This window comes from Uranotaenia lowii, chromosome 2 (assembly GCF_029784155.1).
Source record: "Uranotaenia lowii strain MFRU-FL chromosome 2, ASM2978415v1, whole genome shotgun sequence".
NCBI lineage: Eukaryota > Metazoa > Arthropoda > Insecta > Diptera > Culicidae > Uranotaenia > Uranotaenia lowii.
Window position 1 is genome coordinate 282083209 of NC_073692.1, and position 13015 is coordinate 282096223.

Below are 13015 nucleotides of genomic sequence, written 5' to 3' on the forward strand. Positions count from 1 at the left end.
TTGCGCCCAAAGAAATATTCTAAGAAAAAATAGACAAAATAGATATGCAAGATTTGTGGAAGTCTAAAACACGAATAAAAATCTGCTGATCACTTTCAATAAAAAGTTGTATTTAAAATGTTTTTTTTTCTTGATTTCAGTAAATTGTTTCTGGAATTTGTCCTTTTTTCCACTATATTTAATAGCTTAGTCGTTACAATAATATTACTATTAATTTAATAATATTTAACTACTCGTGTTGCGACATTATAATTTTATTCTTTCAATGTACTGCCGCTGCCGGCAAGTCTGTCCCATATGCAAAAACAACGAACCGAGAAAAACGGCTATAAAGATTTTTATAAACTTTCGTGGATTTCTCTGTTGAAACTTTACCTTTTCTATTATTTTCTTCACAGATATTAAGATAATTGTTGTAGAATTTCGTCCAATGTTTTTTCGCTTTGGAATTTGTTGATGCAGAGGAGAAAATAATGATGGGACAGCCTTGCGAGTATATTCCGCATGCGTATTAAATGTACCCGCAAAGCTGTCCCATATTTGGCTTTTCTTTTGTCAGTTGATCATTTGATTCTCTCCAACTGCGCTTTATTATTCACTTTACTGGTTGTTTACTGATGAAAATAAGTTTGAAATGATGTTTATGACATATTTTTATAAAAATAACGTAAGTTTACCGTAACAATTGAGTAGGTCTAAAATAAAATGAATAACAACGTTCTATTACTTAAACAACCTGTACCTTCGTCTTTTGGAAAGTTTTTTGGTCGATTATCTTTTAAGAAAGACAATACAAATTAAATTAATGCTGAATCAGAAACAGCAAAGCATCTTGGCTGCAAATATTTTATGAGAAAAATCAATACAATATGACTTACGCGTGTGCTACCAGGTACGCGTATTTTGGTTCATAGATTTTATGAAAGTCCAAGCAGCAAGTAACAGCATGACAACAACCTAAAAAAATGGCTTTGTAACTGACTATTTTCCATATTTTACAACGAACAATTCAATAAGCCTCGTGCGGAATTGAAAAAAAAAACAGTTTGGTGTTATTTACCCATTAGGCTAAAATTAGCTTGTAAAAATTATGGAAATTGTTATTTTTGTCTACAGTACAGTTACTGTTTTATCAAGTCTAACTCCCGTAATTTCAATGAATGCTTATTTTGTCGCACACATTGTATGAATATTTGTAAAATTAACCTAAATTAGAGGAGCGATTTAAAAGCATTCTGTAAAAATAGACATATGGGACAGATTTGCGGGTACATTTCATATGGGACAGACATGACTTGGTATTTTTTTTCATATATGTTGAGAACAAAGTTATGAAAGTTTTTAGTTTAAATTGAAGAACTAACTGTATTTGAACGATTTTTGAGGTAAACTGAAAAATGACGAAAATGCATATGGGACAGTCTTGCGAATAGCGGCAGTGTATATCTCTTTGATGTCTTCGACAGAGTTGTAGTGAAAGAATTTTCCTATAAGATCAACTTTTTGAAGTTTTTGTTAACAAGTATTTTAACAGTGATAAGTATGAATCAAAACCTATGATGTAAACAAAGCGTGAAAAGATAGAAAATATTACAAAAAAAATTACAGACACACCGTAAAGTGTGTTGGTTGAGTCGAAAGCATTCACCTAAATAATTCCTTCTTCTTTCGCTTCCAGAAATGCTCGGAACTTCATCGTGGCACGCCAACAATTCCCACCTTTGCCCGGACAGAACCACCCGATACTCAGGTAATAAAGTTATTAACATCGCCACTACTTATCTATCACAAGGTATTCATTTCGGTATTCACCATAAATAAGTCATTTGTTCGGTGTCAGCGGCAATTACTTTGAATTTTCAATGTAGCTGACCGGTGCAGTTCACTGCGTCGACAGAAATAAAATGCCAGATTGACATTTCTGTTTCTTGATGATAATGTTTTTTTTTTCCTTCAATCTGTTGTTCAAACATGAACCGCAGTCATTAGATTCTTGTTAGCGTTTTGTTTGCTTTTACTCAAACTACTGGTGATGACTTACTTTGTAATAGTCTCAATGCAAATATGTACACTACTTCGAATGAGTTGTTTTTTACTTCATTGAATGAATTGAAATACGCACCAATAAACATTTGAAAATGTGATTTTCCCACGCCTAAGCGACGTAGAAATGGGAATGTAATGGATTGCCGGAAAACGGCGGTTGTGTTTCAAATCACAGTTCACAGATTTAGACTAAAAAATACTAATAATAATCCATCATCCTAAGCAAAGTACACCGGAATTAAATTAAGAAGTTTTAAATGTCCATCTGAGTTCTTCATGCGAGCTATTTTCAAGTTTTCCTTTCAATGCTTGAATCAACCTTTGGTATAAACGTTGAAACCTGGAAATATCCGGTAGACAAAAAATGCTCAGCGTCTGCAAAAATCGCCACGCGCCCAATTTTGATCAATCTTCACTTTTTTCTTCCTTTCAATGGAATCTCAAATAACACGATGCAGACAGACATTTGAAACCAGTACCAGTGACTTTGAGAAGGTTGTCCGTGCCAGTAGGTTTTTTTTGTCAACTAAATTTCCATTTAGGCAGAAAAAAGGTGAAGTCAGTGATAATTTAAATCAATTATAACAAAGGCAATTGGCTGTGACGGTAAAAATGTTCGCTTCACAACAAAAATAAAAAAAAAACAAAAATGACAAAAATAACAGAAATACTAAAAATGAAAATGACAAAAATTACAAAAATTAAAAACTACAAAAATGACAAAAACGACAAAAATGACAAAAATGACAAAAATGACAAAAATGACTAAAATGACAAAAATGACAAAAATGACAAAAATGACAAAAATGACAAAAATGACAAAAATGACAAAAATAACAAAAATGACAAAAATGACAAGGTAGTTTATTGAATTTTTTTAGAATATGTCTTCCGAATTCTCGCTTTGTTAGGATTTGATTATTTTTGAATTTTTTATTTATCTAAGAATACGCAGTCTAGTAAAATAGCTTTAGGTGATAAGCCTTATTTATTCAGAATAACATTTGTAATCGATTCATACTTTAAGTTTTTCTATGTTCGAGCTATGTTTTCCAAGATATAGAATTTCGTTTTAACGATGATAGTTAAAAAAAATGATGGAAATTGCAACAGCTTGTTGGATGAAAGCGGAATAATAAATTCAGCAAATCAAGCGAATAAATGCAACGGAAATCAATGAGACGTTATTTAATACTGAAAGTATCTAGGATAGAAGAATTCTGCACCACAGGGCAGAAATATGAAGAAAAAAATTGAGAGCTAAGTATCACATCTCAGTTTTTTCTCTTCATCCTTTTCACGGATATCCCGCGAATGCTTCCAGCAGACGGTAGCAAATCTTGTGGAAAGAAAATTTCACTCGATTGGAAACGGTGATTTTTGTTCCGCTCGACCTTCGGCTAATTTTATCATACCCATCATGACAATTCGCTTCACATTATGCTGCGAAGCGTAATTCAAAAACCACTTGCCGGAATGCATTGAATGAGAACTGGTAATTTGATTTCCAGCCACGGTTTCCGTTAATAAAATTCGCTTCTGTTGTTTCAGCTGAAGAGGTCAATCGAATCAATATTAGCCGTATGCTTTTACATCAATTAATCACTCCGCTGCATAGATAAACGCGAATCTAACCAATCGTAACCGGCAGCTATTTGTGTGAGCCAGCGAATCGACGATGGTTCTAACTATTATCGTTTCTTGATTTCGCCCCCGCAGGTCACCAAATCCATCATCTCGCTCCTGATCTACTACGGGTGGAAAAAGTTCTCCATCATCCACGAGGACATGTGGAAGAACGTGGCGGAATCGCTGAAGACGCAAGCCGTCCGGAACAATCTCACCGTGAACCACGTCAAGGAAGTTTTCGACAACCACAAATGCTGCGAGAACGGGCTCGAATGTTGTCGAAGTGGATATTGGTATACGGTATTATGTTATTACATAAACTTATTCAACGTTTTCAGCTTTCGAATATAAACTGCTTTCGGCTTATAAACTTCTTCAAAGACGATTCTCGAAATTTATCTCTCTCTTACGCTCGGCAAACTTCCGGGTGCGATTGTTTGGAAACAATCTCTCCTGGTACTTAGTACTTATGTTATGTGATTCTGTTGCTGTCAGAATAATCACCATAGTTGCAAAGTAGCTTCTCAGGATATGAACCGCAAGCGGATTTGGAGCTTGAAATTATAATTACCGCTGCCTGCAAATGATACTTAACGGTAGTAAGTAGCCAGCTAAATTTCCAAAAATTTACACGGAAAGCAAGATCTCAATAATCGTTGAATAATAAATATTCACATTATTCATGAACACTTCTGATAAACAGTACTATGCTGGGTCGATTTGAGATATTTTTTTATTTTTCGTCTATGATTTTTTGCAATTTTTTTTTACTTCTAGGTTTTCTATGGGAAAAATCAATAGGGGAGAATGAGGATATTTGTTCCCAGGAGATGTTTAATTCCTCAGCTATATCTCCAAACTGAATTGTCTTACATATGTAGATTAAATGTTGTAGAAAAATTTGCAAATAGAACAAAACAACAAACCTGTTATCTCGAAAAAAAAATTTTTTTTTTGAGTTATTGCTCTTTGTTTAAAAAAAAATAAACAAAATGTGACAAGAAGATCTTTTTTTATCTAAGTTTCCCACACGAAAAAATTATAATAAAATTAATGATTCCAATATGTCGATGTAAGAGTATAATATGAACTTCTTGCAGCCATATTTTCGAAGCAATCGTAAACTCCCATTTTTTTCAAGAAAAAATTATCCAAAATGTATGTTAACTTGATCCCTCTATTCGAGATATATTTTTCTTCTGAACGGATGTTGACCATTGCTAAGCACGAAATTATTAATATTTATCCGATGACTAATATTTATCCAATAATTTCCTGATAATAACGACTAACGAAAAATATAAAACGACATAAATAAGTATTCTTCCGTAATAAACAGGATTCATGAAAATAACTGTTGATCAACTGCGATGACAAAAAAAAACAAAGCAACAAACATGTTCTTTCAGCCAACGTTGAATATAAAATCATATTTTATTAATATTTGAGGATTGAAAAAATGAAATTTGGTCCAGATCGGTTGAAAATTTGAAGAGATAAGAGATAATAGTTTATTTTGTAGTGTAAAATTGACATTCATGTAGCTTTTAATTATGGAAAAAACTTAATCCAAATACACGCCTATTGTCTCATACTTTTTATTGCACTTCTCAAGTCTTCCGAACAACTTCTTATATCAGTTTCTTACATTTACTTGTCTCATATCTAAATATCATCTCCACTCTCACATTTATTCTTCTGATATTTAACATCTTTAATCTCATGTCTCACCTTAACTAATTATGTCTCAGGTCACATCTGACGACCAACGTATCACATTTTACGTCATTCATTCCACCTTTCTCGGTGTCTCATCTCACGTCTCAACTCTCGCGTCTTAAATCTCAAGCTCAAAATCTTCCGTTTCATCCAGAGTTGCAAGTTTTCAGATAATCATTTGAAATTGATACTCACCGTGATGAGTATCAATTCATCTGCACAATGAATTTCTTTGTGATGCTCAAAGCTTTCGATGTCAAATGAAATTCGCTGAACATCACATCAAGAAAAAAATCACAAATCCAGAATCCCATTAGAGAAATCTTTAGCAATATTCCCCACTTATTCCTTTACAATTTTTGACGACAATTTTATTTGTAACGAATCTATGGAATATTTGAATGTTTCATATAATGTGATTAGCTTTTCACACTAGTGGCACGCCAAGTTGAACGACTCCAAACGCTTCGATATAAAAAAAAATTACGGAAGCGCTTTATGGTTAGAGTTTATGGAAACTTTTGATAACGAAAGTGTTAAAGCCCGTGAGACCTATGTTTCAAAAAATTGTCTGTGTACACAATACACTACCTTATAAATTTTGTGAACAACACTTTAGTTTCATAATATTATTTGCAAACACGGCGCTTTGGTATTAAACAATTTATAAAATAATTTCATAGTCAATACAACTTTAATGGAAAAAATATTTAGAGTTTATTGCTGTAGGGACTCCTCTCTTCTAGTAGGGGGTAAACACATTTTAGTGAGTTAACAATGTGGGGTGAGAAAATTTCCTAATCTTCTACAATTATAATATTTAGCCGTTAGCGCTTTGTGGGTTTCAAAGATTAAAAGCAAAGACATAACATGGAATTAAAAGCAATATTTTAAATCGATTTTATGACTATTTGAAATCAATAAGATATGCTTGGTTAGCTAAACATAGAATACATTAATTTTAATTTAATGATTAATGGCATTTCGGTGAATTATACATTCTAATAGGAAGAATTTCAAATGAAAGTAATGAAAATTATAGACGGATAGATTAGATTAGGAAGCATGAAAGGTGTTGAAAATGAGCCAAGAGCGTGATTTGAGAAAACTTCTTGCCGCACAAGACCATTTGTCCCACATCGTATTATTGTCTAGAAGAAGCAAAGTCGATAGGCTGACTTTGCATTGATCTATACAATGATACATGGATGGATCGAAGCACGTGTTTTTCGTACCCTAGACCTACATGGGTTATTCTTGCTTAGAACGGCAGTAAAGAACAATTCATTTATGATTCATGTGTCTAAATGGCTCATAAGATCATTATCAAGAAATTAGTAGTAAAACAGCTTAAAAAAGAAGCGATTTTACAATAAGTAGTATGCGTTTTAATTGGAATGGTTTTTTTCGTTGTTTAGAATTTCAACTTCGTTTTTTAGGTTGCCGCTACAAGTAGAAGCAAAGCATAGCTCGAATGCTGTAAATAAAATCATGAAACTTTTTTCTGCAAAATTGACAAAACACTTTCGGTAATTCAAAGATACTATATTTGTAGAATTGTTCCCAGTGGATCCTAAAAATTTTAATGCTGTATTCTGGTGTTTCCCAGCTTAGTTGTCTTTGCGGTACTAAATGTGTTAATATTGTATATATGTATATGTAGCTATTCACATTTTGATAATTTTGTTTCCAGTTTCTTGTAATGTCCAGGAGATTTGAGATGTTTTTTTTTTCTGGAAAGCACATTAAGTCATTGGGGAGGTTTTTTTGAAGAATTTTGAGCTCGGCACTTCAATGTTTGCGTTTCTTTGTCTATGATGAAATTGAAAAAAAAAACTTTGCATCAACGTTTTTAACAGATTTAAAAGTACATTACTTTGGGAAATTAAATTTTATAACTTGCATGTCTTTAATCGTCTGAATCAGGGGAGGTCCTAAAATTGTCTCTTGGGGGGGGGGGGAGGGGGGGGGGGGGGAAGAATACGAGAATAATGAAATCTTTGAACAAACTTTTTCAATATTTATAGAACAACCAGCAAATCAATAATATTCACTCCAAAAAATGTTAATAAAAAGGAAATTGTCATAATTTGTACATCTGGAAGTTTGAAATTGTCACACTCAAAGATCTTTAAATAATTTCTTGTTATAAATGTCATTTCACAAGTGAAAATTATACACAAGTTGTTGAGCTTTCGAATATTAGTGCTAGGCCAAACAAAAAGTATAGTTTTGAGATAAGTTTAAGTTAATTAAGTATTGCTATGAAGTTCAAATTGATTAACGGTGATTAAATTAAAAATTAAATTCATTGGAGTAATTTACTGAATAGTTATTTGGAAATTTCGTAATATTATTTTCAATTTGGAAACACAATTTTCGTTCAAAATTTTGGTTTTGATTATTCAAATTCTCATTATAAATTAAGTTAAAAATAAGATTATCTAAGTCAGATACTGAAGTATAAAGATACTGGAACTTATTTTTAATTGATTTGCTCTTGAATTTCAGGTAAGAATACAAAATTTTCAATTTTAATTGTACTGAAACAAATGAAATAGTAACAAATAAATTATAAAGAAAGTGAAAAATCTTTTTTTTCGTCATGTAGGTACCTATTCATAATTCCAAACTCTTCAAATGATATTGATTTATAATAATAAACATGAAATGAAGCCATGAAGGGTTAATTTAGTGGAGAGTGTTTATCAATTACAATTGAAATAGCCAAACTTTCAGATGTAGAGTATCAAACCTTAAACTGGAAATTTCAAAATCATTTTGAGGATAAGCTAAAAGCTGTTTCGGCGATATTATTGGAGTGGATCTTAAAATCCAGCAGTATAAGTCAAAAGTCACAAAAAGCTTGATTGCCTTGTTGCCGAAAAAATAATCGACTGATAACGGGAAAGTTTTAATCCACAAGGGAAAAAATAAAACATAGACAAACTGATTTTTGAAAATTTTTGCGTCCTTCACTCGATTTTATTGTTATACTAGCTGATTTTACCCGGCCTTGCTCGGGTTAACAAAAAATCTATATATATAAAAAGTAATTTCCGTTTGTTTGTTCGTTTGTATGTTTGTCTTCAATAGGCTCAGCTGCCTTAAGAGCTAGAGAGCTGAAATTTGGCATGGGTGCTCATTAGGACCAGGAATGATGAAAAATGTTTTTAGATTTTCGGATGACCCCTTTTGAAGGCGGTCGTCCATACAACAACGGTTTAATTCCCTTGAACCAAAAGTCATGGCACCCATTTTGTGAACCGACTTTCGTTTCCGTTCGTTTCGTTGGCGGGATTATTTTCACCATCACCATGGGCAGGCTATTAGAAACGACCATGCCAGCTGCAGAGCTCCCATGTACTGGATAGCAAATCGAAGCTTGCTGAGCATTAAAAATTTGAAAGTGAAAATTTTGGCGGGTGTTTTTTGTACCTTCTACTGTTCAAAGCACATGCTACCGGTACGAGATATTTGGATACAATTATAATACATTTTGATTGAAAAATACAACTAGCCTGTTAGGAATATATTGACTAGAATAGTAGTGGCTTTCAAAGTGCTCTTTAGCGCCGCTGGGGGGCTTTGAGGGTCAAGCATTTTTATATTTTTGGAATTCCTCATAGAGAAGGATTTTTTTTTTTTAGATTTAGAGTTATAAGTTCAAGGCTGCGATTTTAACGCTTCAATTGGAATTTTGATGGGGGATTAGAAAATTGATAAGATAATAAAATTTGAGGTTTTGAGTTTTATTCAACTCGATTTTACTGACCATTTTCTAACTTTTGAGTTACCATTGATGACCAATGTGGTCGATTCTACCATCTATTAATGGGATGTTTGTGCCCATGAAAAAAAAACAGAACTAAAAAAAAACTTTTTCATAATATAAAAATTGTGTTTTCGAGATGATTTGTTTTCGATAACTTCAATAAGCTATTAGTAGAACTTCCAACATTTATGGTAATAAATAATAAAACAGTGCGAAATTGAAATGCGAAAAAAATACACATATGCAATTGAAAACATGCAAAGTTAGTTTCCAACATGCTCAACAAATTATCCAAATTGAAAAGTGGGATAATCTTCAACAGATATTTTCATTACATAAGGGATGGAAAAGATAAAAAAGCAGTTTAATCTTTTTAAGATAAAACTATTAGGCTAAATCTATTCAAGTTTCTTAAAAAATGATGTTAGTAAAAAATTGAGGTATCAAATTCAAAAAAAGGGGCCGGCTAAAGGGGTCGTCTATATAAAGTTTTCAATATCTTAGTCATCTTATCGTTTTTATACATCGGATAGGGTTGAAAATTGGCACATAGGAGTTATTTGGGACAAACAATTGAATTAACTTATCCAAACTAAAGTCAGGGGTCGACCTAAGGGGTCGTTCATATTAACTATTCATTGTTTTTGCGATATTATCGTTATTATACATCGGATTTAGATGAAAATTCGTACACGAGAGTTTTAAGGGACGATCAATCGATTTCAGGTATTGAATTCAGCGTAAGGGGCCAACAATGGGGTCGTCCATATTAACCTTACAATATTTTTGGAATATCGTCGTTATTATACATCGGATTGGGATGAAAATTTGCACACGGTTTGTTTTCAGAGACGGAAAATCGACTTCAGATATCAAAGATTGTATAAGAGGCCACCAAAAGGAGTTGAACTTTTTGACAATAATTGCTTTTTGGCAATAATTGCTTTTTGGCAATAATTGCTTTTTGGCAATAATTGCTTTTTGGCAATATTTGCTTTTTGGCAATAATTGCTTTTTGGCAATAACACGGGTTTTTTTTTGGCACGGGCAATCAATTCCGGATCTCAAATGAAGTAGCAGGCGACAGAATAGGTGTTCGTCAAATATTTATGCAATTATAACTTTACAATTGATTCGGAAATGCATCTGGAAAATATTTGGCTATTGACTTTCATACAAACTGTTCATGACATATTCCAAGTTGAAAGCGAAACGGAGTTCGTATGGGATCAGCTAGTATATATATAAAAATGAGTCGTTTGACTTTTTGAAATTTTGAGAGCTTTTCGTTCATCATTATAATTTGTTGTTTAGTTTTAATCACCGCACGTACTTATAATATTTTTTGATTGATCATCATTATAACAAATTGGACCATGTTTGGCCATGTGAGCTTTGTAAGTTTTGTTAGTTTTTTTCAAGTTTTAATTGGAATTCTTAGCAAAGTTTATCGTTTTCATAATATTGAATAACTAATAGTTTTTAGATTTGCTAATAGAAATTTGAAATAATTTCCTTTGAATGCTTATCCATTCTATCACGAAAAACATGTCAATCTAAGGTTGCCAGGTTGCCCGGATTTATCCGGATTTGCTAGAACATTAAAATCAAAATTTGAGGTAAGTCCGGTCTAGCTCGGTTTCCCGGATGTTGTTGCCCGGATTATGCCCAGATTTATTCACATCGTTTTTAAAACGTAAACTGCGATTTTATAATTATTATAATTTTTCATTTTTACGTTCAAAAAGAAGTTCTAAATGGCAAGTTTTAGAAATAATCATGACCCGTGTTTGGAAGCTTAATATACAATTTAAAATCTGCTGATGTGGTTTGTTGAAATAAAAATATTGCATGTATATTTTTCGTTATTTTTACTGAATAATTCCGTGGTTCTGACCAAGTTTGCCCGGATATTGCCAGGATATCGGTGTGCACATTTTGAAATCAAATGCTGGATATGGCCAGGTTTTTCTATAAAATTGGCTGGATTTGTCCGGTCCCGTTACGGCAATTCTGGCAACATAATTTTACACCCACCTTTTTTTAGGAAGCTTGAATTGAATTTCCATTTTATTATCAAATGATAACATTTTTTTATCTTTTCCATGGGTTATCTAATGAAAATCCCATGTATTAAGCTTGAAAACAAATGTTGATGACCTCTTTTCAAGATCTCCCCGTAGAGTAGAATGGAATACCCATTTAAGTTTTATTTTGTACTTAGAAATTTCTAAATAGATTTCCGCTGAAACCTCTGCATGTTTTCAATGTGCTTTTTAAGCTTTCTTATAATTGGATGGTAGAATTGAACACATCCATGATCAATAATAACTTAAAATTTAAAAATTTACAAATTAAATTAAATTGTACAAAACTAAAAACTTCAGATTGAGTTACTAAAAGTCTCGTGCGTTGAATTTGGTTTAAATTTTTTTCATAAAATTAACGTTTAATTGTCTAATTCCTATTGTAAATAAAATTCCTACACGGCAATCAAAGTGTTGAGATCGCAGCCTTGAACTTACAACCCTCAGTTTTATTAATTGTTTCCTTATGCGGAGTTCCGAAAATATGAAAATGGATGGTTCCTAAAAGCTGGAACATAAGTTTTCAGTCCAAATAGTTATTCAACTGAAGAAGTCAATTCATAATAAACATGAATTAATGTATCCATACTTTACACACAGCATATTCTAATAGATTCATCGTTCTTCTCAATATATTTATAACAGGCGAGTAGTTTTTTTGATCCTAAATTAAGGCTCATTATTGCAATCAAATGCTTCGCACCGGTATCACGTGCTTTGAACAGTAGAAGGAAAAAAAACCGCCAAAATGTTCCCTTTCAAATTTTGAATGCTCAGCAAGCTTTGATTTGCTATCCAGTACACGTGAACTCTGGATGGTAGTTTCTAACGCCCAGCCCATTAGGGTTGTGAAAGCAACCCCGCCAAAGGAAACGAAAATCGGTCGACAAAATGGTGCCATGACTTTTGGTTCGTGGGAGAAAAAACGAAAGTTCTATGGGAGGGTCCCTTTTCTCAGGTGGGAGGGGCTCGAAACTATTACTAAAACCTTCCCATGGTCCAAACACATAACTGTATCAAATTTCAGGCGGATCGGTTAAGCGGTGTAGATTTGTATAAGGTGCATACAAACAAACATATATAGTCCAACTCATCTTTATATATTAGACTAGCTGATTTACCCGGCCTTGCTCGGGTTTGCATAAAATAAATCAAAATGAGTCGTTTGACTTTACGAAATTATGGTAGCTTTGTATTCAATATGTTTTATATATTGATTATGAGAAAATTTTACCCATGTTGTGCCATGTATGTAAGCTTTGAAAGTTTTGTTAGTGTTTTTCAAGTTTTGAATGAGAATATTTACTGTGTTTCCTTTTTTCATATTTTTGAAATACTTATAGTTATGAGGTTCGTATTCATAGAAATTAAAAATAATTTACCATGAATGCTTTTTTATTTCATCACGAAAAACATTTTATACCCACCCTTTCTTGAAGGAAGCTCGAATAGCTCGAGTAGCTCGAATAGGCCTTCTTATTTTTCTTCTTCAAATGATTAAACTATATTTTTATCTTTCCCACCCCCATCTAATAAAATCTCTTTTGGAGATGATCTCTTCGGACGCTATATGCCAAATGCTCCGTATGCTATATTCAAGTTTAATTTGTCCAAAAAATTCTAAGAAGGCTTCCGAAACTTGCCGCAGCTCGTGGCCTTCAAGTATTCCAAGCCAACGGTCATGAGTTCAAATCCCAGTCACGGCATACACAGTAAACTTTTGTGGTTCAGTGGTTTAAGCATTTGTGAGATGCTAGCC

General features: G+C 32.8%; 1 protein-coding gene across 1 annotated transcript in view; it reads left to right on the forward strand.

The window, feature by feature from the left end:
- Positions 1–13015, forward strand: part of LOC129742442 (receptor-type guanylate cyclase Gyc76C-like) — a 297360-nt gene that overhangs the window by 203580 nt on the left and 80765 nt on the right. Inside the window, exons 4-5 of the mRNA XM_055734340.1 lie at positions 1679–1750; positions 3766–3975. Coding sequence (XP_055590315.1) covers positions 1679–1750; positions 3766–3975 — 282 coding nt within the window. The remainder of the gene's footprint in view (positions 1–1678; positions 1751–3765; positions 3976–13015) is intronic.